The following is a 25,308-nucleotide window of genomic DNA, read 5'->3' as shown; positions in this document are numbered from 1 at the left end:
GTGATAAGTGTCCTCCTTAGGGGAGGCCTGTAAATATCATAATTAACATTGTGGGGAGTTGCCGTGGCTTTCTGACTGTTGAGGTTTTTAAGTGTTCAAGAATAAAGTCTTTTAATTGAAAGCAGAAGTTAGCAAACTTCATCTGGTTCTGCTAGTAGAAGGTGAATCCTTTCACGTGGTTAACTTCTTAAAATGCCTGTTGTGGTACAGTTTTTGAAAGATACTCTAATGTAGAAAGTATATTAATATATTAATGAGGTGGATTTAGTGGCATAAATGTTTTTGTTTTTAATAGTTTTGAATTCCAGCTTTTGTGCTTCTTAAGCTTTGTCTGGTTCCTGAAAAATATTGATGATGTTGAAATAGGCCTTCAAGGTTTAAAGGTCCTTTCATTTAATTTGGCAGCTTTTGATTACTTTCCATCCCTGTTCCATTGCAGCTAAGCTTAGCAAAATCCTGAAATTACTTGAGTTAAATGAAGTTCCATCCCAAAGCTTACTTTCTATGCATAAAGAAAAAAAAATTGTTTTTGTTTTTAAATTCTTGCATAGTCAGACTTTCTATGGTCAGGAAGAAATGGTTAGAAAAGTATTATTCATGGTCTGTTAATACATCATTTCCAGCTGCAAAGTTTGTGTATTTTCTTCTCATTTATAAATGCTTTATTAAAACCTGGGGGTTTTGATACCGTTCTTTTTTTTTTTCTTCTGTTTGAATGAGAGAGATTTAGTTTCTGGAATGAAGCAGGAAATGTGAAAATAAACCTGTAAAACTTGAATTGCAGATCTCTGAGCAGCTTTGAGTCCGGTGAGCTTACCGAATGCACTGAGCAACTGGAATTATTACCAGGAGAAAATATCAACCTACTTGCAGGGGGATCCAAAGAAAAAATAGGTATGTTAGTTGAAATAAGAAGTGATGCGAGTTGAATTACAGAAGCAGATATTTCTCTATTTATCTGTGTGACAAACGGTAACTTCTGAATGCAGTTTGCCATGTTTGGTGGACTGATGTGTAACCTTTAGGAATTAAGCTTCAAAATGATTTGCAATGATAATTTGAAAAAATAACTTGTGATATTTAAAAAGTCTTTTGTGGAGGTAGTGTGTTGTGAGTAACTTGTTAATATGAATGGATAGGCATATAAAAGTGAATTCTTTCCCTAAGACCATTGCTTTCAAAAATTCATTCTTAACATGTGATATTTGGAAATTCTACTTAGTTTCAACTTGTTTTCTCTTTGTAGACATGAAGAAGCTCCTTCCTAATATGCTAAGTCCTGACCCGAGAGAACTTCAAAAAGCAGTTGAAGTACAACTTCTGAGAAGTTCGGTGTGTCTGGCAACAGCTGTGAACCACATGGAACAGGAGCAGAAGTGGCAGTCAATATCTGAGTAAGTTACAGCATGTTATAAATGAGTGTAACCCACTGTGACAAGCTGTTCTAGTTTTTCAAATGAAACTTTGTGAGCTGCATAATCTGTACTTCAGCATTTATAGTACTGTGACTCCTAGCTTACTCTGTTACGAAGCATAAGCTTACTCAGGGGACATGAATTGGTGTTTAACTTGAGACTGTTGAGTCAACATGTGACTTGTTATGTTTTTGAATGATTTCTTGATCGTCAGTATGCAGATGTAGGAGTTGCTTTTTTCTTCAGTATTTTTGATGCTGTTTTCTAATAAATAGTCCAGCTAACAGAAATAACTTTTATTTCAGAAATGTTATAAAATACTTAAAACAAACATCACGAATAGCTATTGGACCTTTAAGACTTTCCACGCTCACCGTGTCTCAGTCTTTACCAGTGTTGAGCACTCTTCAGTTGTATTGTTCTTCTGCTTTAGAAAACACTGTCTCCAACAGGCTGACATCAGAGGTATGGCTGTGTTTTAATCAAATCTATGTTTCACAGTTTTCTAGTTCTATAGCCATGTTATGAAGTATTGAATGTAGAATGTAGAACTAAAGAATCATTGAGGTTGGAGAAGACCTTCATGATAATCAAGTCCAGATGTCAGTCAGAGCTACTGAGTTACATCACTAAACCGTATCAGTTAATGCCACATCTGAGCTGCCTCTAGGGATGGGAACTCCACTGCTTCCTTGGCAGCCCAGTCCAGTGCTTGACCATCTCCTCCAAGAGGAAACTCTTCCTGGTGTCTGGTCTAAATCTGCCTGGCAGTTTGGGACTGTTTTCTTTGAACCATGTTAGTCACACCGTAAAAAGGCCCTTTTAGTTTTGTGAAGTTCTTTGACCATGTGTTTTATTTTAAATTTACTCTTCAGATGGATTTCTGTAGCTCTAGGTACACCAGTTCTTTCAACATTTCTTTGAAAAGTAACTTAGAATAAAATTGCAATAACACTGTGAAAGTAACCTTTAAATATAAAAAACAAAACAACACAATTAAAAACAATGTCAAACTTCAGTGAGCACAGATGACCTGTTTTCTGGAACGATAGGAACAATAGTGCTTGTTGGTGAGCTCATTCTTATGGTTGTCCTCTCAAAATCAAGCATGTCTTCATAGGTCTACATAATACATATTTGCTTTTTAGCCATACAATTTGACTGCTAATACTGCTAATAAGAATGCTTGCTTTTCACTAAAGTAGTCTTTGCTTTTAATAAATGCAAATACTTATTTATTAAGCTGTCCTGACAGCTGTACAACCTTCATGCCTCTTTCAGGACTGTCTTATACCTCTCTTCAATGATGCTTTGAGGTCATGTAAACAGCATGATGTGAGGCCGTGGATGCATGCACTGAGATACACAGTGTACCAGAATCAACTGATGGAAAAACTTAAAGGTATATAAGCTCTTATTTTAGTGCTAAAAACAGTTAAATACAGAATTTAAACTAAATTTTCATTAAAAGTGGGAGCTGCATCTTGTATTACTAAGATTAGTTTTTAAATTCAAGGTTTTGTTATTTAGATGTTTTCCCTTATTTAAGTGTCTCAATTCTTACTGAATGCAGACTGTTGTTAAGAAAAAGGAGAGTCCTAATTGCACTTCAGTTGCTCATCTCATTCTACTTTATTTCATTTTTGAATGCTTCAGTGATCAAAAATGGTCATGAAAACCCTGAAAGTGCATTTCTAGATCAAAAATAATTAAGTGACTGAAACATCAAGGAATTTTTAGGAAGTGCAAAAGGGTTGACCAAGTTCTTTACTGATGGCAGTACACAAAATACTCCTATATTGGAGAGAAATTATACCCTGGATAAAATCACTATTTGTTGGTTTTTTTTTTTTTTTTAACTGTGCTTAGTATATCTTGCTTTCTTCTTCAGAACCAACAGTCCCAATTAAGAGTCATCTAATGGAGCTGGGCTTAACAGCAGCAAAATTTGCACGAAAGCGAGGAAATATTGCCCTGGCTACACGGTTGCTTGCCCAGTGCAGTGAAGTTCAGCTAGGAAAAACCACCACTGCACAGGACTTGGTTCAGCACTTTAAAAAACTGTCTGCACCAGGTCAGATAGATGAAAAGTGGGGTCCTGAACTTGATATTGAGAAAACAAAGCTGTTATACACAGCAGGTGAGTATCCCTAGCAGAAATTGTAGATTCTTGAGCTGCTTGTCCTCATGGCCAGGCTAAATCCTCTGAGTAAATCTTAATGGAACAGCATCATTAGTAATTGCTTTTATCCTATTAACTGTTGTCTCAATCTGAGTTTTCTTTGTAAGATACATTGTTATGAGCCTTATCTGAAAATACTGAATTTCAGAAGAAGTGTTTTGAATGAAGTTAACACCACTAAAAATCTGCTTTGCATAATGTGCAGGTCAGTCAACACATGCCATGGAAATGCTGAGTTCTTGTGCCATATCGTTTTGCAAATCTGCCAAGGCTGAATATGCAGTTGCGAAATCTATTCTTACGCTGGCTAAATGGATTCAAGCAGAATGGAAAGAGATTTCAGGACAGTTAAAACAAGTATATAGAGCTCGTCAGCAGCAGAATCACACTGGTCTGTCTACCTTGTCTAAAAACATATATACCCTGATTGATCTCCCAGCTGTTAATGCATTGGAAGAGGAATATCCCAGGATTGAAAGTGAATCTACAGGTAGATTTGTTATTGCACTTAGTTTTATTTTGTTAAATTAATTACTGGTGGTTCCACTGAGGGATAGTGCTAGTTATGAAGAACAAATACTCCATCACTTCTATATATAAATATATATATACATATAAATATTTCATATGTACGTATAAGCAGTCTCTTTTTGTATGTGCACAGTGTCTTTGTATAGGTATGGATGCACAATTAAAAAAGAAAAAAAAACAACAACAAACAAACAACCCTTGATATTTCACTTTTTATATTTCTTTCCTGATACTTTTGTCACTTTATTTCTTGCCTGAACATGAAACTGTAATGTATTTATTTTTTATGAAGAGGATATAAAACCTTGTCATGCTTGTCCGCTTTCAGCTCTTGAATTTTTTTTTTTTAAGTGTGAATGGGATCTTTTAGGTTGAGCATTAAAGCAGCTGTATTTTTAAGGCCTTGCAAATATGAGTCGTGGTCACGTAGCTTCCATCTATGTTTAATTTGAAAATTTTGTTGTTGCCACTAAATACTCAATTTTCTGCAGACTTTTCATAGTATGCTTTCATAGCATAGTATTTTTGTGGTTTTGGAGATCATGAGCCTCTTGCTTCAGTTTCATCCTTCTGTGACAGAGAAAGCAGTTGTAGAGTACAGACAGTGGTTGTTAGCAAATGAAAAACTGTTTTGCAGTTAGTGTCAAAGCTGAAAAAGAATTGCTCTGGAAAATTTTTCATGTGGGTACTAACTTAACCAAAAAATTATGTACTTAAAATAATTTGCTGTTATTTCATATGTTGAGGTAGTCAGAAGTACCTGTTACGTTGTAATGTATGTTGCTCCATTTCTTCTGTTACAGTAAATATTGGAGTTGGAGAACCTGACTTTATCTTGGGACAGCTGTATCACTTGTCTTCAGTACAGGCACCTGAAGTGGCCAAGTCTTGGGCAGCCCTGGCTAGTTGGGCTTATAGATGGGGCCGGAAAGTAGTTGATAATGCCAGGTAAATTCATCCTAATGCTTGAAGCATGATTACAGCATAATTAATATATTTCTTTAAGATGAGTTCTAGCATTGTATTATTGATTATAGCTTTTACTTATGGTCAAAAGTCAGATGTGAGTAGGGAATTATGACTGTTTTGACCTTTCTAAAAAGTGAGTCTCTGTATGTGATCAAAGATGAAGATTTATCTTTCAAGTTCTATATATATACAATGTTAATGGTCTCCTCAAATAAGAATATAACTTATTAAATGTTACAGTCAGGGAGAAGGTGTTCGTCTGCTGCCCCGAGAAAAGTCTGAGGTTCAGAGCTTGCTTCCAGACAACGTTACAGAGGAAGACAAAGAGAAGATTTATGGGATCCTTGGGCAAGCAGTGTGTCGTCCAGCTGGGATTCAAGTAAGTCGGAGTTTTCCTGTTTAAAATATGCTCAGCTTTGTGGTTTATTTTCTGTCCCCTACTTGTGATTCATATTAACTTCCGTAAGTGTTTTGTAGTTAAAATTCAAACAATATACAAGTTCTCTTAAGAAGCCAGCTGTTAGTTAAGTGGTACACAGACTGTGCTAGTACAGTCACACAGTGCAGTTGGATGAGTTGCCCAAGCAAAAAAATGGATTAGGAACTAACAGATCCTTGTAGAAAAGGCTTGAAGACTTGGTCAAATCTGTTATCTCTTTATTTGTACTTAGGATGAAGATATGACTCTGCAAATCACTGAAAATGAAGACAATGAAGAAGATGATATGGTGGATGTTATATGGCGTCAGTTATTAACAACTTGTCCCTGGCTTTCAGATCTTGATGAAAATGCAACGGAAGGTTTAATTAAAGTATGGAGGAAAGTTGTAGACAGAATCTTCAGTCTCTATAAACTCTCCTGCAGTGCATATTTCACTTTTCTCAAACTCAATGCTGGCCAGGTTAGTGTTGTGCTGATAGGAAAGTTGAGTTATAAAAGTTTCTAAATGATGAGATGAACTATATACTTAATTTAGAGGAGTATTTCTTTCTTTTAAGGTTTCACTTGACGAAGATGATCCAAGGCTACATTTAAGAAATACTTCTGAGCAAAGCACTGATGATGTTATTGTGATGGCAACTCTAAGACTGTTAAGGCTGCTTGTAAAACATGCTGGAGAGCTTAGACAGTATCTAGAACATGGGCTAGAAACTACACCCACTGCTCCTTGGAGAGGTAGGTGTATGTTACCTAGCTCTTAACATTGATTTTGACATGTCTTCATAAATGTAAGCAGAATGATAAGCAGAAGGATAAATGTGAGCAGAAGGATATTCATTGTATTCTTGGGGGAAAAAAAAAATATATATTAAACACAGTGGAAGGAAAGCAAGTTCTCCACTTTCATGAAAGTTGTTCTACGTTCTGATCTTAGAGTACAGATTCTCCTGTACTGAGATGCTGAAAGAAGAAAGAAAATGTGGTTTGTGGAGAGTTGCATTATTTTAGCCTCTTAAAAGAAGTGTGTGTGTGTTTCCCCTCTAGCCACAGATTGAAATACGTTTCAGAGAAGTGTATGTGGCTGAAGCAGTAGCAGTTGTCTGTCAGCAGACTACTGGTTCAGTTTGATCAGGGGCATTCCCCAGGAAAGATACCGAGTTGTGTGGAAGGCAGCAGAGGAGGAGGAAGCCAACTGCTGCCAAAGTTTGTTTGTTTGAAACATCCAGTTTACTGACTTCAGGAACTATTGCATCTCTCCTGTTTTGTTTAAAATTATGTAACAGTGGAATTCATTTTCTAGTGCTTGATTGAACAATGTCATCTGATGTGATCTGCATTTGAATTGTATGACTAAATAAGCAATTCAGTTGCTCGTGCTCTGAAAGCCAGTTATTTAAAAACAAAAGAGAGCTTTTTTGTTGGGAGCCTAGACTTTTCACAGAATCATAGAATGGAAGGGACCTCAGGATCATTTACATTCCCCCAGTGCATAAGTAGCATGCTTTAGAAATGTGCATTGTTTAGCGTATACAGAAAGGATCCAGCATATCCTCTTGTCCTGTTGCTGTAGGTATTATTCCTCAGCTCTTCTCTCGCCTCAATCATCCAGAGGTGTACGTTCGTCAGAGTATTTGCAACTTATTGTGTCGAGTGGCTCAAGATTCTCCCCATCTCATACTGTATCCTGCAATAGTGGGTACTATTTCACTCAGCAGTGAATCGCAAACCGCAGGTATGAAAGAAAAATATCAAATGTTCAAATGCTTTTTATCTAACATACTTTATATACTGGGTAAAGTGTTGTTGTTTTTCAGTATCAGTAACATTGTGTATGAAGGACTGTTGGGATCTCGTGGATACTTTGTGCTTTGATTTACCGCTTTTGCACATCAGTTCTGAATTTTGTCATTAATTATGGCCAAGTATATGTTACATGGGGTTCTAACTCTAAATGAGATATTGAGTGACACAGCTTTGAAGGCCAGAAGAGCATAGATAATATTTTAATCTTTTGTTTTTACTTTCCTTTTCTCAAATTTAGGGAACAAGCTTCCTTCTGCTATCCCTACTTTGCTAGGTAATATTCAAGGAGAAGAACTTTTGGGTGGTGAATGTGATGGTGGGAGTCCACCAGCTTCTCAAGAAAGTACTAAAGATGATACAAAAGTTGGGTTAAATGAAGATCAAGCAATGATGCAAGATTGTTACAGCAAAATTGTGGAGAAACTCTCAACTGCAAATCCAACAATGGTATTGCAGGTTAGTAATTCAAATGTGTGTTGAACTGCAGAATACTTATCTTGTTTGTAGGGCTGCTGAAAGTTTGGTACAACTTTGTTATGCTGTCATCTTTGTCAAGCTCTTTGTGTACAAATATAAGTCTCAATACTATTAAAAAGTAATGTTATCTTTATTTTATATAGGTTCAGATGCTAGTGGCTGAGCTGCGCAGAGTTACAGTTCTGTGGGATGAACTTTGGTTGGGAGTTTTATTGCAGCAGCACATGTATGTCCTCAGAAGGATTCAACAACTCGAAGATGAAGTCAAAAGGGTCCAAAATAACAACACTCTACGCAAGTATGTGTATTGGTCAAATCAAGTGAAGATTGTTAGATGGTTGTTGGGGAGGCATGCCATCAAGGTGATCGTGTTGCACTTGAATTTGTACTGTCCTAGCTGCTTCTCTGTAAGTTAGTGGCCTTATTCAGAAGTATTTTGGTACCACAGCTAGTACTCTGATGTAATGAGAGGCAGCAACAGGGTCGATCTCTGAGTCTGTATTGGGATTTCCTCAGTAATAATCTGTAAGAACCCAGTGTGAATTGATCTGTAGTTTGAGAACTTATAGTTCTTCATTTCCATGGTGTTTCGTAGAATTCAGCTGAGATGAGGACAAATGTGTGCAAGGATAAGACCTGTCTGGAGTTTACTGTCAACACAGATAGTTGGAGTAAACAGAACATTGTAATTTGCTTTTCAGTGTGCAGAAACAATTTTTTTTTTATCTCTTATCTGGATTCTTCTGTGAATGGATTTGTGGAAGGGGAAGGCCTTCATTGGATGCTTGCCTAAGCATAAAAACACCTATTTCAGACTTGACTGTGGAATTTAAGAGAATGGCAGAATAGGATATTCCTCTTTTCCTTCTTTAGAGTGTGGCACACTCTCATGAAGTGGTAATAAAGAGCTCTTGTAACAAAGGAAATGAGTTTAGGGTGTTTTGTATTCCCTGGACTTCTGAAATCTGGGTCTCCAGTGGTGAAAAGCCCCACTGCAAATGTTTCAGTTTGAAGTATGATTCAGAGGAGCATTTCATTTTAATACAGTTGTTCTCAAAGACCTCATTATAGAGATGCATTGGTTTTGTGATTTCTCTGATGTCTTGTTTGCAGCCTGTTTTAATGCTCTGCTTATGAGGTTGTTTTTATGGTATTAAGAGAGATTTTTTTTTTTTTTTTAATAGAGAAGAGAAGATAGCAATCATGCGTGAGAAGCATACAGCTCTAATGAAGCCCATTGTATTTGCTTTGGAACATGTCCGGAGCATCACTGCAGCTCCTACAGAAACTCCTCATGAGAAGTGGTTCCAGGATAACTATGGAGGTGCCATTGAAAATGCACTGGAAAAACTTAAGAATCCTTTGAATCCTGCTAAGCCTGGAAGCAGCTGGCTCCCCTTTAAAGAGGTATTACATCACAGACTAGGGGTTGTCTCACTCTTTGGTGTCCTATTGTTGTCTTCATGTTCCAGAATCGTGTCCTGAACTAGTCTCCTCTGCGGTCAGCATAGACATGCTCCATACTGAAGCACAGTAACTTTGGTATCTCGGCTGTCTGCCATACTGCACTTCTACCCAAAGGAGTTATTTTTTTAATATCAATTTAGAGGGCAGAGGGATTCTGTTTTTTAAATTCTGTCATTCTGAATCTATTTTATTTATTAATTTTAGTAATTTAAGCTTAGTAGCTTCAAATGGTAACAAGCTGATACTCTGGTTATCCTGAGTGATAGCTGTTCTGTGCTGCAAATTTCAATTACTCAACCTTTCTCAAAGGTACTTAGTCAATTATGTGATTTTTGTCTTAGTTTTTTATGTGTTGAGGGGAAACAAAGTGTTTGTGTTGCCCACGTGGATGTCCAGAGGCAGCCTATTGTTTTTTAAATTGCTTGATAGTTTTAAGTTTTCAGTTTTACACAGAGTTCCTTCAGCTTTGCAAGGAGCAAGTAGGCATGGAGATATATAAAGAGGAGGTTGCTAGAGGCTGCTGCCTTTGACCACACCTGAAAGATGTATAAATGCAGGAGCAAACCTCTTGAGGAGTTTGACTTCTTGTGACTTTGTTGCTTATTACCAGACAGGCTACATTTGCTTCACAGAGTGTATGTCTTGGATTTTGTCAACTTCATTCTAAACTGTAAATGGATTAGTAAGGTGCCAAGGATGAAAAACAATTGAAGGAAATCTCTGTACTTTCTAGAAGAGGAAGACCATTGAGTCTGTTTTTAATTTTTAATGCTAGCTTTTAAGGTGAGCCTCAACCTAAAACAAAACATTTCCTTGGAATAGGTTATGCTAAGTTTGCAGCAAAGAGCACAGAAACGGGCTAGTTATCTCTTGCGGCTTGAAGAAATCAGTCCTTGGTTGGCTGCCATGATGAACACTGAGATAGCGCTCCCTGGAGAAGTATCCACCAGAGACACAGTCACAATTCATAGTGTGGGCAGCACCATCACCATTCTGCCTACCAAAACCAAACCTAAAAAGCTGCTTTTCCTGGGCTCGGATGGGAAGAACTATCCGTACTTGTTCAAAGGTAAGAAATTGAGATTTTTATTAAACAAGTTAATATCTCTGATTGCAGACCAGGTATACTAGAGTTGGAAGGATGCATGTCGTCTTTGTGCGCAGTATGGACAGAATGTTTCATCCGCTCACTCTCCTCCCTTTATTCCACCTCACTTTGTGTTTAAGGATTTTTGCCTTCCAAAGCTATAAGTCAAGGGAGTTTCAGGTATCTTTTATATTTTTAGGATTAGCTGGATGCACTTTACCAGAAGCCTAAGAATCTCAGAAGACATCTTTTAAGACTTCATGTCTCCTTCAGTAGGGAAAGACCTGTTCACTACACTAGTTACTGTTTTGTATGCTGCTCACAGAGGGATGTGGTAAACTGATTCTAGTAGGTAAAAGTTAAGTAAACATTAAGGTTTAAGCTGAATGACTCATCTTTAATCTGCATAATTTGTAGAGCTGTTTGTAGTCGGAAATGAAGTAGGATTTCAGAAAATGCTTTTTGGGCTTTAGGATGGAATCTTATTATCTAGAAACTGAACTTTAAACTAATTTAACACAGGTTTAGAAGACTTGCACCTGGATGAAAGAATCATGCAATTCCTATCAATTGTGAACACAATGTTTGCTACCATTAACCGTCAAGAGACCCCGAGGTTTCACGCACGGCACTACTCTGTGACACCTCTGGGAACAAGGTCAGGCTTGATCCAGTGGGTGGATGGAGCTACGCCTTTGTTTGGTCTTTACAAGCGATGGCAGCAGCGAGAAGCTGCTTTACAAGCACAAAAGGTAACTACAATGTAGGGATGACTCAGAAGGGAAACTTCTATTCTCATTTGGTTGGCAGTTCTAAGTAACATAGTTTTAAAATAGACTTTTTTTGTTCACGATCATGAAGGATGGGTCTGTGTATTTGCATTTCTTGAGGTTCTACCAGATGTCAGTGGAATTATGTATATACATACGTGTATGTATATGTATTTATATTTATTACAGTAGCTAACATAAGTATACTTTTCTGGCACAATAATGCAAGAACTGTTTTTGAATGAATAGAGTTAAACTTAGATTTCAAATCTCATTCTCTACTCCTTTTCTATTTTCAGTATTTTCAAAACTGACCTTAGTAATTACTGAGTAAAGTTAAGCTAAAACAAAGTGTTTTGACTGTCTTTAGGTTTTCTCAGTTATTGAACTTCAAAACAGCTCTCTGCACTGTGAAGTCATTGTTGAGGAGTTGTTAATTGTATGTTATTCTCATTTAGACTGAATGTGGGAATCTTTTCTGTGGTAATGTAAGCTGTGACTTGTACACTAGCATTTTTAACCTCTTCTAGGCTCAGGATTCTTATCAGACTCCTCAGAATCCTGGAATCGTGCCTAGACCTAGTGAACTTTACTACAGTAAAATTGGACCTGCTTTAAAGGCAGTTGGGCTTAGTCTTGATGTGTCACGTCGTGACTGGCCCTTGAATGTGATGAGAGCTGTTCTAGAAGAACTGATGGAAGCAACTCCCCCAAATCTCCTAGCTAAGGAGCTCTGGTCATCATGTACTACACCAGATGAATGGTGGAGAGTTACACAGGTAAGTTACAACAAATATATTTTGCCTTTGAAAGACTTTTTTTTCTAATGGGATGAAGGTCAGTGAAGGCTTAGGATGTTATCAAGCAATGTTGCTGTGCAGTTTGATGAGTTAGCACTGACAGAGTTACACAGAATGAGGAATGTTGGTAGGAAATAATGTAGTTGTACCATCTGGAATAAAAAATGTGTATATACCTGATTTCTTTACATTATTTAACTAGGGTTATTGGTTTAAGAAATGATAGCTCTTGTAAGACATCATATAGAAAACAGCTTGGAGTACGGTGGCTTTGATTTGTTTTCTGCTTAAAAATAATGCTATAAGATAGTAGTCAGTGCAATGTGTTGGCAGAGAATTCCCACAAATAATTTTTTCCTGAAACTCTCTTTAAAGTCTTATGCAAGATCCACTGCAGTTATGTCCATGGTTGGCTACATCATTGGTCTTGGAGACAGACATCTGGATAATGTTCTTATAGATATGACCACGGGAGAAGTTGTCCACATAGATTATAATGTTTGCTTTGAAAAAGGTAATTTAAAAATGCCTTAAGTTATTCTAATGATAGGTTTCTCTTTTTTTGGCAATTAAAAGAAACAACTTAAATTTTTATCTTAAAGGGAAAAGCCTTAGGGTGCCAGAGAAAGTTCCATTCCGGATGACGCACAATATTGAAACAGCACTTGGAGTGACAGGAGTAGAGGGGGTTTTCAGGCTTTCTTGTGAACAGGTAAGTTTGGGAGTTTGTGGAAAACCTGAGGGCTGTCACTTACCAAATATAGTCTTAGATGCTTGCTATTAAGCATTCTGCTGTTGATTTATAAAGTCTTGAGATTTAGGTTGATTTACCTTTCTGTAATATGTAGCCTAGCCAAGTACATGCTTCAGTCAAGTCTAAGTAGCTTGGTTAAGGTGAAATTTGAGCAATGTAGTAATCTCTTCTCCCAGGAAACTCGTCTGTTTGTTCACTTTCTTATATATTTTTTTTTCAGGTAAAATGTGAATTACTAAATAGCTAAAATTATTAGTAAATTTCCAATCTTTGCTTACTGTAAGAATTCTGATGGATTTTTAAGAAAACAGTGATTCCCCCCACATAAAGGGAACACTTTATTGAGCTGTAACCCAAAATCTTAGCAAATGTGTTTTGGAGCTTTTTATTCTGGAGGTGCTTTCACAGAAGAAGGGCTTGCATGTCCCAAAGCAAGTGATTCCCAATGACTTCATTCTTTTCTTGGCCATGCCAAGTGGGTGAGGTGGCTCTTTATGAGGACTGTAGCTAGTCATTTCCCATTAGACACTCATGAGTTTTGCTTACCCTTTTTCTTCAGTACTCTTCTTTTGCAAATGTGACAGGTCGTTATTTTGTTTGTTTTTTAAATAAAAAAGTGGTAAGCTCTGAATATATAGAGGTAAAGATGCTTCTTTCTCAAGTGTCTGTTGCTAGAGTTTGTGTGGAAGGCTAGAATGCAAACTTGGTTGTCTTTTTTTAGTTACTACATGAACGCATCACTTAGTGATGTTTGTACAGAATAGCTGTTTGTACATCCTGTGGTGTTCTTCCTGTGTTTGAGCTGTGTGGGGATAATTGATGGATTTCTGTAGCTGCTCAAACACGATGTTTTATCCAAGGACGACGCAAATGATTGTTTAAAATGCATGATGCAGGTCCTTCATATCATGCGGCGTGGGAGAGAAACTTTGCTTACATTGCTTGAAGCTTTTGTTTATGATCCTCTGGTGGACTGGACAGCAGGGGGTGAGGCAGGATTTGCAGGAGCTGTATATGGTGGTGGTGGCCAGCAGGCTGAAAACAAGCAAAGCAAGAGAGAAATGGAAAGAGATATTACACGTAGTCTCTTCTCTTCAAGAGTGGCTGAGATAAAGGTGAGTTCACTACAATTGTTTTCTGCTATATAACCAAGTAGCTTGTACACTTTCTTGTCATTTCTTCACATTTGGGGATGGTGGAAGAGGCGGTCACCTATTAGAGATGGTTCACAAAATGTAGCTAAGTGGCACTTGTATTTAGGTGGGTGTTTATGCAGAGCTTGAAAGTGTTTATTTTCTGTGTGCTTAACTCTAAAATATATTCTAATATTTGGTCCAAGTTAAGGCTGGAGGCCTTTAAAAATAGGGTCATAGTGTCATCTAAACGTTGTCTGTGAAGCTTTAGGCCTGTAGCATTGGAGAGAGAATTCTAGATGAACACTTTTCTCTTACCTGTTTCAATTAAATCCTGTATCTTGGTTATAGGTTAACTGGTTTAAGAACAGAGATGAAATGCTGGCTGTGCTTCCGAAGTTGGACAGTAGTTTAGAAGAATATCTCAACCTGCAAGAGCAGCTGACAGATGTAGAAAAATTGCAAGGAAAGCTACTGGAGGAGATAGAATTTCTTGAAGGTGCAGAAGGAGTGGATCATCCCTCTCACACACTTCAGCACAGGTACAGAGAAACTAGGAATTCTGACAGGAATCTCAGATTAATAAGAGTTGGTGGTTTAGTATGTACTTAAATATACATTTTTCTTATTTAATTTATGAGAGAAATTAACAGCAGAGTAAAAACTATTCTTACAGTAAAAGGTCATTCCTTATGTAGAAGAAATACTAAATCAATTTTCCTACTGAATGATCTTAAGTCTTAGGGTTCGTACTCTCAGTGTTACCTGCACTATTCCATGTTTCGTGTTTAACCCTCAGTGCAAGAAACAGAATAGACTGAAAGCCTTCAAATAATCTGCAGCTCCTGGTTTATAGAACAAAAATCTTTGAATCTGCTCCTAATTCTTAATGTTATTTTACAAGCTTAGTTAAAAACAATGAAGGATTTGAAGTGCATGGATGTATGCACATGTGCATGCAGTTGTTATTTTGTAGGAACTCAGTTATTAACAGTGTTTAAGTTTTATGTCATTGCTGAGAATATATTAATTTTCTGGCCAGTGAGACAGTGCAGCATCGTTCAGTATAGTTCTGTATTCCCTATTTTTTTCTACTATTTTCTTGTAGTATTTACTTGATTCTGTGGTTTCACTAATCCAGGTATTCTGAGCACACACAGTTGCAGACCCAACAAAGGGCTGTCCAGGAGGCGATCCAGGTGAAGCTGAATGAATTTGAGCAGTGGATAACACACTACCAAGCTGCTTTCAGTAATTTAGAGGCAACGCAACTCGCAAGTCTCCTTCAAGAAATTAGCACGCAAATGGACCTAGGTATTAAATAGTGTTTATTTAAAATGGTTTGAAAATAACTAGAGTTGAATGCCAGGAGGCCCCATAAGTATCTTCTACCTTAAAAACAAGGTCCTTTATATAATAAATTTTAAAAGAGATTCTTTAAAGAGCAATTTAGGGCACTGTAAAGCTTTTCTTCCAAGCTGCCTGAAGGAGCCTTTCCGTCTTGCCTTAGCTGTGCATGAGATTCTCTTACATTTAGGATTCACATTAGTACTTTCGATCTCAGTGTTGTCTTTACTGTAGCTAAAAATAAAACAAACAGAAGGCCAAACTACATTAATGCTCAATATTTGTATGCTTCAGAGCTAATTAAAAAGTAAGCTTTACTTATCTATCTTCAAAGGTCCTCCGAGTTACGTACCAGCAACAGCATTTCTGCAAAATGCAGGCCAGGCACATCTCATCAGCCAGTGTGAGCAATTAGAAGGGGAGGTTGGTGCTCTTCTCCAGCAGAGAAGATCTGTTTTACGTGGTTGCCTCGAACAGTTGCACAACTATGCAACAGTGGCTCTTCAGTATCCCAAAGCTGTGTTTCAGAAGCACCGAATAGAGCAGTGGAAGACTTGGATGGAAGAACTCATCTGCAACATGACAATAGAGCGCTGTCAGGATATCTTTAGAAAGTAAGTTGGCAGAGTGATGGGCTGTTTGAAAAACTTAATTTTCAGCTACTTTGGGATTTTAACTTTCTAATTACAATACTTTTCTGGAGTTTAATATGTTTACTGTAAAACAAACAAACAAAACAAAACAAAACAAAAAAAACAACAAGGTAACATTGTCCTGTAAAGAACAAATTAATAACAACGTGGCATTGGGGCTGTGATATTCAGGAAGTTTACAAACATTGAGTATTTAAAAATCACGTAGCTCAACAAAAGATTATTTTTTTCCTCTCCTTAAACCAAATTTTCAAGCAATTGGTTTTTTTATTTTTTTTTCTCTAACATGAGGCCATTACTTGGCTTACAGGTTCTAGATTGTATTCAAATGTTTACACTGAAACCTCTTTCTTTCCTGTTCCTTACCTTCTCTTCATTCCTTTAGAGGACTATTGTTTAGCCTCCATCCTTAAATGTAATTAAGAAATAAGTGCATTCTGAGACTTTATGACTGTGTCACTTTGAAAGCCATCACCTGCTGTGGTATTTAAAGTTTGATGTGAAGTGGTATAGGAATTGTTCAAGTGTGGAGTGTTTTTCCTTCCCCTAGAGCAGAACACAACGTGCTAGAGCTGTAGACGGGAGACTTTAGTCCTTGTACTTTTGCCTTACAGGTATGAAATGCAGTATGCTCCGCAGCCACCTGCAAGTGTGTGCCAGTTCATAACTGCGACAGAAATGACCCTCCAGCGCTATGCAGCAGATATAAATAGCAGACTTATCAGGCAGGTGGAGCGTCTGAAGCAGGAGGCAGTTACTGTACCTGTTTGTGAAGAGCAGCTGAAAGAAATTGAACGCTGCATAAAAGTTTTCCTTCATGAAAACGGAGAGGAGGGCTCGCTGAGCTTAGCAAGCGTCATCATCTCTGCTCTTTGTACACTGACGAGGTGAGATACCTCCTGTGAAACCTTTTGGTATGCATTCCTGTTTGAGAACACATAAAGGGAATGTTTGAAGTTACATGGAGAATGCATGAATACATGGAGAAGGCACGCTGTCTAACCACCTGTTGTAATCCTCCTAGGCGGAATCTGATGATGGAAGGTGCAGCATCTAGTGCTGGAGAGCAGCTGGTTGATCTGACTTCGAGAGATGGAGCCTGGTTTTTGGAAGAGCTCTGCAGCATGAGTGGGAATGTTACTTGCCTTGTGCAGTTGCTGAAGCAATGTCATCTTGTACCCCAGGACTTAGATATTCCTAACCCAATTGAAGCATCAGAAGCTGTTCATTTAGCTAATGGAGTATACATCTCACTTCAGGTAATACTTTATGTTAAATCTTCACTCATCCTCAACCTTCTTGGGCTTCATCTAAGTCATTCTTAATAGCTTCTTGCTTAAAACCAGCTGTTTTTATGATGCTACTGTGATTACTTGGGGGAAGCTTTAGTCTTGGTTTTCTCTACTTTCCTGAGTTGACCAGCCATTCACTCTTATTACCGTTTGCATTTTTACTGGTCAGAGCAAACAGCTTTAATCTGTGTGGCAAGTTGTAAAAACAAAAAAACCGCTGTCAAGGAATCTGGAGCAAGGAGTTAGTAGCAGATTTGGAGACAAACCAGCTTCATGTCTTGCTTTCATTCCTTTACTCTGGTGGTGGTGGTGGCCCAGAACAGCCTTCACATTGTTTAACCTGTGTTATTTCCATTCTGTCCTGCTAAGCCTCATTTATTTTTCACCTGAAACAGGTAGTTGGAAACAAATTCTGAAAAGCTGTTTTATAGACTCCTATCTCCAAGACAGGGGAGAAGAGAATAATTTAATGAGTATTTTTGGTCCAGGCTTGTGTTGTATCTGAGAGCTCCTTGTTGAGCTCTTGAATAAGTACGTGTTTCACTCAATTAAGCAGCCAAAATAATTAATTGTTTTGGTACGTCTTGTCTCATTTTAGAGACTGAGAGCACTGGTTAGTCCTTTCTGTAGCTGCATTTAGGTCTCCTGCTTTATGTCACTGAAGGTACTATTTTGTCTTACCTGCATTGATTTCTGTGGCATGAGTAGGTCTCTGGCAATAAGTAAATACAAATTACAATCTGGCAAACTTTTTTCTCTTTTCCTTTTCTTGCAGGAATTGAATTCCAACTTCCGGCAGATTATTTTCCCTGAAGCACTTCGGTGCTTAATGAAAGGAGAATATACTTTAGAAAGCATGCTTCGTGAGTTAGATAACCTTATTGAACAAACAACTGATGGAGTTTCCTTGCAAACATTGGTTGAATCTCTTCAGGCCTACTTAAGAAATGCAGCTATGGGACTAGAGGAGGAAACACACACTCATTACATTGATGTTGCAAGGTAAATCTCTTTTTCTTTTAGGTATGAGAAAGAAAACAAAGACTGCAGAATCATATTACTTTATCTAAATTTCAGTATTTGAAGTATGGACTTCTTATGCTCCAGAATGAAAAAGTGGTCTTGATGCTTCTCTTGAATTCCAGTGACTCCATCAGCAGTATAATGAAGTGTTTTTCTTAAGTTAATTTTCTTCCTGGTTTACCCATTGGCAAGCCTGCTCAGCTTGTCAGTTGAGAGTCAAAAGTTGTATAAGGGAGGGAGAGAATAAGACCATCCTTCCAGAGCAGCAAGCGCCGTCCCAGCCATAACCTGAGACCTCATCTCCCACTCCTGTAGCCTGTACTTCATTACGTAGTTCAGTCAGTTAATACATGTGTATTGTAAAAATGAGTACTTGCTTCTAAGGAAGGAATGGTAATATTTGCATCATTTAATATTCATAACATTTTTTTTTTTTTACCATGCTCAGAGGAAGTACAATCTATATTCTCTACCTCTATTTCCTAATGGCTTTTTAATACAGTCCTGTCCTCCATAATATCCTTAACTGTTCTTATGAGTCCAGTGGTAGAACTGATAGATAGAATCGTAGAAAGAGGGGAGGGGGTGGAACCTGTGAAAAATTCACCTTAGTTCCAATCTTCTGTAGCCAATTGTAGATCGTAGAGCAATCAGTTTAAGAAAATGCTGTTTAATTTTTGTAGACTAAGTAAAAACATGTACTTTATTTATTTAAGAGTACTTCACGCTCAGTATGGTGAGCTGATTCAGCCCAGGAATGGTTCTGTTGATGAAACTCCCAAAATGTCAGCTGGTCAGATGCTTTTGGTAGCCTTTGATGGAATGTTTGCTCAAGTGGAAACTGCGTTTGGTTTATTGATTGAAAAGGTATGGATTTGTTCTTCTCAAAGTACGCTTTGAGCTTGGCATATGACAGTTCTATAAAGCAAAGCAAATTATTTCCTTTATGTTGCTCAGCTAAACAAGATGGAAGTACCTGTAGCTTGGCGTAAGATCGACATAATTAGGGAAGCCCGCAGCACTCAAGTGAACTTTTTTGATGATGACAATAATCGTCAAGTTCTGGAGGAAATCTTCTTTTTGAAGAGACTGCAAACAATTAAAGAATTTTTCAGACTCTGTGGTACCTTTTCTAAAACACTGTCAGGTAAATAAATGTTATTAAATACTTTCACTTTGTCCACTGCTCATCCCATTATTTCCTGAGAATAGAAAGACACTGTTATTTTAGCTCACCTTTCCAATGCGGTAAGTAATCAAAAGTTTTAAATAAATTCCTGTAATCTTCCTGTTTTTGTAAGTCTAATATTTTTCTAAATCCATCTAAAACTTAAAACAGAGGTGTTTCCTTTTTTTTCTTTAAGGAATCAGTTCACTTGATGACCAGAATGCAGTAAACGGACCTGTTCAGATTGTCAATGTGAAAGCCCTTTACAGAAACTCTTGCTTTAGCGAAGACCAAATGGCCAAACCAATCAAAGCTTTTACGGCTGACTTTGTGAGACAGCTTTTAATTGGCCTTCCAAATCAGGCTTTAGGACTGACTTTGTGCAGTTTCATCAGCGCTTTGGGTGTGGATATCATTGCTCAGGTAGAAGCTAAAGACTTTGGAGCAGAAAGCAAAGTGTCTGTGGATGACCTGTGCAAGAAAGCTGTGGAGCACAATATCCAGGTTGGCAAGTTCTCACAGCTGGTTATGAACAGGGCAACAGTCCTAGCTAGTTCGTATGATACAGCGTGGAAGAAGCATGATCTGGTGCGCAGACTTGAAACCAGTATTTCATCTTGCAAGACCAGCCTTCAGAGAGTGCAGCTGCATATTGCCATGTTCCAAGTAAGACCTCATTTTCTTACAAATTGTGCCTGTGGAAAATGAGCTTTAGCTACTGTGTCTAAGCACTACAGGAACCTCATTATTTATTGAGTGTATATATTTTAGAGTGTTTTAGTGGATGCTTTATTGAAAACTGCTTGTCTTGTAAAATGAAAAGTGACAGGATAAACTCTTTTTAGAGCAAATATAAGTTGTTTTTTTCAGTAACCATCAAATAATTTATTAGAAGAAAATAATTTATTTGGAATTCATACTCCATTAAGGTATAAGTCTAAAGGAGGAGCTTGCTTAAAACAGAGGGTACGTGTTGCTGAATGTCATCCATTAACTTCCCTTTTAAGTTGTAATGTGTTAAATCTCCCCTTGCTTCCTTTTAATCTCATGGAAAAATATAGCAGTGCTGATCCTGAAAACATTGTTGGGTGGCGATGCTGTCACATACCTTGAACTTCACACCAGTATCCAACTGTACTGTAGTATCAATGTTTATTTTATGGTATTTTGTAGGTTATGGTTAGAAGCTATGCCTAAGTTCAGTTACTAAACTATTTTATGGACTGTAAGCAAAATTGTCTATCTCTTATGCATCATAAGTGAATTATTTCCAGATATTGATGGGCTTCTCCTTTAGATCAAGGAAATGTGAATACATAATTTCTAGTTAATTAGTGAGTGATCAACATTAAAAAGTTCCAAGTCAATGAAGCGTAAGCTACAACTACTTGCAATTTTTAGTACTCAGTAATGTTTTAAACTTTTAAATGTGCTGGTATCACCTTTTGATATCTACTCTTTTAACCCCTGGTAATAAGGTGGAACAAAGTACTAGAATTGCTGTTTGTGAAGCAGAGTATATTGTGATGAGTTGTTGACAATCAGGCATTTGTCTTTTAAAGTGGCAGCATGAAGATCTTCTTATCAGTCGCCCACAAGCCATTTCTGTTACTCCTCCTCCTCGTTCTGCAATTCTAGCCAACATGAAGAAGAAACTTCATACGCTCAGCCAGATTGAAGCTTCAATTGCAACGGTTCAGGTATTACTGTTTCTGAGGAGGTTGTTGAGCAGCATATTGCAATCTGACTCTACCTGCTGTAAGGTTATCTGCTACCTCCAGATTATCTATTGCTCTCAAAGTTTTTTTTCTCTTTGTTCTGTGTTAAGGTTTCTGTGTGCTGTAGCTGGCCTCAGCTTTTTAAACTTTTGAGTGTCAGTAGTGTAGGGTGTTTGTTTAGAATAAGTACCCTTTAGCTTCTTGAATTCTAATTGTTTTTAGTCATAAAGATACTGAAGTTTATATCCTGAAGTTGAATCCAGGACTACTGGGATTTTTGTCTCATTTTTAGTTGAGAAACATGACTGATTTGCTTCCAAGGCAGATTACTTACTTTCCCTAACAATCAAATCCAGTCGTGATGCGTACTGAAAAGAAACCTTTAAACAGCATAAGCTAATATTTGTCATTAAGGAATACCACATTATTTTATATATATGCTCTTATGAATGTGTCTGCATGTGTTACAGATGCATAATTTCTTCTAAGCCGTAGGCTTAATGTGATACGTATTGATCTGTGTATTTTTTTCTTCTCCCCCAATGCAGGAGAAACTGGCAGCACTTGAAGCAAGTATTGAGCAGCGTTTGAAATGGGCTGGAGGGGCTAATCCTGCACTAGCACCAGTCTTGCAAGATTTTGATGCCACTATTGCTGAAAGAAGAAACCTTGTCCTGAAAGAAAGTCAAAGAGCAAGTCAGGTACTATATATGTGGGATTGAATTGATAAGTGTTTCGCTCTATTTCTTGAGATAATGGATTTATTTAGATGATTTCTTTTCCTGCTCAGCTTCAAAAGAGCAGAGCAATAACCACATACTACTGGGAATCCTACTTACTAACCAATAGGAGTAATCCAAGGGAGAGATGCCACAGGCTGGATTACCCTGAAATTATGCTATTACTGTAACAGAGTGGCTTACTGCTGTATTTAAAATTCTCCCTCATAAGCGTATGGAACAAATGCAGTTTGTGTAACATCCAGTTTAACTGGAATGTCGTCTTTGTCACTCTTGCTTTGATTTTCAGGTTACTTTCCTGTGCAGTAATATCATCCACTTTGAAAGTTTACGTACTAGAACAGCAGAAGCCTTAAATCTTGATGCTGCATTATTTGAACTTCTCAAACGCTGCCAGCAAATGTGTTCGTTTGCATCACAGTTCAACAGCTCAGTGTCTGAACTGGAGCTTCGTCTGCTTCAGAGAGTGGTGAGTAAAGGCCAAAGCAGAATATCTGGTGTTACTGACTTGCCATAATCAGAGTTTGCAGTTTTTCTTCCGTCTGAATAATGTTGTATGTACCTCCTGATGGGCTGCATGGAGTTCATTCTATTACCTCCTACACACTTGATGATAACACTGATTTTATAATTGAATTTTGTCTCTATGTGGAGCTACAGAACTTTTTTTCTTATTACTTTTAGGGCACTGGTCTTGAACATCCTATTGGCAGCTCCGAGTGGCTTCACTCAGCCCTCAAGCAGTTGACACAGGAAATAACTACACAGAGAACTGTACAGGCAGAGAGAGAACAGCAAATAGAAACAGTTTGTGAAACTATTCAAAATCTGGTGGATAATATTAAAACTGTGCTCACAGGTCATAATAGACAACTTGGAGATGTCAAGCATCTACTGAAGGCTATGGCAAAGGTATGCCTGAAATGTTATTAGACTTACTACTCAAAACCATGTTGGTGTAGGTAAAGAAAAACAATGCTTGTAATGCTGTGGGTTTTAAAGTATATAGGAACAGTGAAATGGGCTCATGCATATGGAGTCCAGGACTTGAATTTCTGGAGATTAAGCAAATGTTGTAACTTCTAGAGTTAGGTTAATCAAGTTCAGGTTGAATTAAGCCCTTCATTTGACAGCTTAAGGGTTTTCTTTACGTACTTCTAAAAATCTTCCTGGCTTTTCATCAGTAAAGCATTTAATCATTCCAGTTTATTTTCTTAAAATGTAACTACTGAAAATGATGGTTATTTTTAGTCAGATGACAAGCTGAGGAGTTAAAAAGGCTAAAAAATGCTTTTCGTTGCTGGATTTTGGCAAATGGAATAAACATTTTTGCATGTGTTTGTTGCAGGATGAAGAAGCAGCTTTGGCAGATGGTGAAGATGTTCCCTATGAGAATAGTGTTAGGCAGTTCTTGGGCGAATATAAATCATGGCAAGATAATATTCAGACAGTTTTGTTTACATTAGTTCAGGTTATGGGTCAAGTCCGCAATCAGGAACATGTGGAAATGCTGCAAGAAATAACCCCCACCCTGAAAGAGCTAAAAACACAGAGCCAAAGGTAAGCAAGTTGCCTTCTGTGAGTTGAGGAGCTGGGGCTCTTCAGCCTGGAGAAGAGAAGGCTCTGGAGGGGACCTGACAGTGGCCTTCCAGGACCAGAAGGGGGCCTACAGGAAAGCTGGGGAGGGGCTTTTTTTAAGGGCATGTAGCGACAGGACAAAGGGAAATGGCTTCAAATGGGAGAGGAGAGATTTAGACTGGATATGAGGAAGAAATTTTTTACTGTGAGGGCAGTGAGACACTGGCACGGGTTGCCCAGCAAGGCTGTGGATGCCCCTCCTTGGCAGCGTTCATGCCAGGAGGTGTCCCTGCCTGTAGCAGGGGCTGGAACCAGGTAATCTTAAACCATTGGAGTGCCTAGTTGATGGTTGTCCCAAAATGCAAAATGTTTTGGCTAAATATGACTTACTGTAACCTTCTTTATGAATTTTTTGATAGCTCAAGTAGTTCAATGAATGCTTATCAATTCCATTATTTTTTTTCTAGTGTCTACAATAATCTAGTGAGTTTTGCATCACCCTTAGTCACAGATACATCAAATGAATGCTCAAGTCCAACATCAGCTGCTACATACCAGCCAACCTTTGCTGCAGGTAACATTGAGAAAGTAGAAATATTAAACAATAAGAATTTAAATTAGAGAAGGGATTATAACTTTTTAATACATTTTGAAGTATAGTCTTTATGAGGTGATATAAACCTATAAAGGTTAATTATTCAACATAAAGGACTGAGCGACCATCTGACAGTAACCCTGGAGATCTGGATTTGCTCAGCAACAGATCCCATCTATTCTGAGCTTTGTGTAAACTGAACTTTAATTCCTGTTGAAATTACTGTTAAAATTCGTGGTGATTTTGGAGCTAATCCTAAAACTCTACAAATGCATTCATGTTCAAAATAATGTCATTACTTCACAGTTCAAAGCATGAATAAACTTTCTCCTAAGCGTGGATTTCTTTCTCTTTAAAAGCTTATTCTGCTCAGAGCATTTGGGCTAAGCACAATTTTCTGTCTTCTGTAAAGAGCAGTAACTGCATTTTTAGACCTTCCACACCAAATGATAAAATTAGTGAGGTTATGAGAGTTCATAAAAACGTGCTTAATTGTAAACATTTTGTAGTAGAATAAAACCTCTTGCTAAATTCTATTCAAACTCTTGCTTAATAAGTGGAAGAAATCACAAAATGGTAAGACTAAAGAAAGAAGAACTGGAACAGTTTTAAAATACACCTTTAAAGTGCATTTGTTAAGAATGAAGTACAGATAACTGCATTTGGTGCACACTTAGTTCTATTTCTTTCTTGCATCTGAAACATCTTTTAAATGCTTCAAACTTGAATTTTCTTTACAGCTGTACGTAGCAATACAGGGCAGAAAACTCAGCCAGAGGTGATGTCACAGAATGCAAGAAAGCTAATTCAGAAAAATCTTGCCACATCAGCAGATACTCCTCCAAGCACAGTCCCAGGAACTGGCAAAAGTGTTGCCTGTAGTCCCAAGAAGACAGCCAGGGACCCTAAAACAGGAAAAGGTAAATACAGTTGCAAACTGGGCTTTAAAGCACAGCAACTAAAAAAGCCTCAGTTGGCTTCTATGCAGGAATGTGAAACTGAATTTTGTTTTGTGCCTTTAGCTGTGCAGGAAAGGAATTCATATGCAGTTAGTGTGTGGAAGCGAGTCAAAGCCAAGTTGGAGGGCCGAGATGTGGATCCCAGCAGGAGAATGTCTGTTGCTGAACAGGTGAGTTGAAAATAGTAAAGTTCAAATAGCAGACCTTGCCTTAAACATTTGGTATTAAGCATGAATGTTATATGCATGCTGAGGTATGCCTTAAATACTGAAGTCCTGCTGTGAATGGGGAATCCCTATGGAGAGGTGCTGTTTAAATTCCAAAACAAGTGGAGGTATGCTGTTGTCTTGCATTACTGCACTGATTATCAAACGAGTTTGTTTCTTATATCAGGGTTACAGACCC

The 25,308-nt window shown here is 37.8% G+C and overlaps 1 protein-coding gene across 1 annotated transcript in view; it reads left to right on the top strand.

The window, feature by feature from the left end:
* The window catches only part of SMG1 (SMG1 nonsense mediated mRNA decay associated PI3K related kinase), a 62,054-nt gene that overhangs the window by 33,727 nt on the left and 3,019 nt on the right, over positions 1-25,308 (top strand). The window contains exons 26-62 of the mRNA XM_042864224.1: positions 785-894; positions 1,247-1,394; positions 1,721-1,880; positions 2,697-2,817; positions 3,307-3,555; positions 3,803-4,087; positions 4,932-5,076; positions 5,338-5,476; positions 5,769-5,999; positions 6,097-6,274; positions 7,110-7,271; positions 7,581-7,798; positions 7,963-8,117; positions 9,004-9,226; positions 10,109-10,355; positions 10,896-11,125; positions 11,674-11,922; positions 12,319-12,457; positions 12,546-12,655; positions 13,594-13,812; positions 14,182-14,372; positions 14,972-15,144; positions 15,512-15,791; positions 16,445-16,717; positions 16,855-17,089; positions 17,898-18,124; positions 18,862-19,012; positions 19,103-19,292; positions 19,510-19,979; positions 20,876-21,013; positions 21,580-21,732; positions 22,061-22,240; positions 22,456-22,683; positions 23,120-23,331; positions 23,817-23,923; positions 24,685-24,864; positions 24,967-25,073. Of these exons, the coding sequence (XP_042720158.1) occupies positions 785-894; positions 1,247-1,394; positions 1,721-1,880; positions 2,697-2,817; positions 3,307-3,555; positions 3,803-4,087; positions 4,932-5,076; positions 5,338-5,476; positions 5,769-5,999; positions 6,097-6,274; positions 7,110-7,271; positions 7,581-7,798; positions 7,963-8,117; positions 9,004-9,226; positions 10,109-10,355; positions 10,896-11,125; positions 11,674-11,922; positions 12,319-12,457; positions 12,546-12,655; positions 13,594-13,812; positions 14,182-14,372; positions 14,972-15,144; positions 15,512-15,791; positions 16,445-16,717; positions 16,855-17,089; positions 17,898-18,124; positions 18,862-19,012; positions 19,103-19,292; positions 19,510-19,979; positions 20,876-21,013; positions 21,580-21,732; positions 22,061-22,240; positions 22,456-22,683; positions 23,120-23,331; positions 23,817-23,923; positions 24,685-24,864; positions 24,967-25,073 (7,213 nt within the window). The remainder of the gene's footprint in view (positions 1-784; positions 895-1,246; positions 1,395-1,720; positions 1,881-2,696; positions 2,818-3,306; positions 3,556-3,802; positions 4,088-4,931; positions 5,077-5,337; positions 5,477-5,768; positions 6,000-6,096; positions 6,275-7,109; positions 7,272-7,580; positions 7,799-7,962; positions 8,118-9,003; positions 9,227-10,108; positions 10,356-10,895; positions 11,126-11,673; positions 11,923-12,318; positions 12,458-12,545; positions 12,656-13,593; positions 13,813-14,181; positions 14,373-14,971; positions 15,145-15,511; positions 15,792-16,444; positions 16,718-16,854; positions 17,090-17,897; positions 18,125-18,861; positions 19,013-19,102; positions 19,293-19,509; positions 19,980-20,875; positions 21,014-21,579; positions 21,733-22,060; positions 22,241-22,455; positions 22,684-23,119; positions 23,332-23,816; positions 23,924-24,684; positions 24,865-24,966; positions 25,074-25,308) is intronic.

Source organism: Lagopus leucura, unplaced genomic scaffold (genome assembly GCF_019238085.1).
Source record: "Lagopus leucura isolate 7727_CA_CO unplaced genomic scaffold, USGS_WTPT01 Super-Scaffold_760, whole genome shotgun sequence".
NCBI lineage: Eukaryota > Metazoa > Chordata > Aves > Galliformes > Phasianidae > Lagopus > Lagopus leucura.
This window is presented reverse-complemented; position numbering and strand designations above follow the sequence as displayed.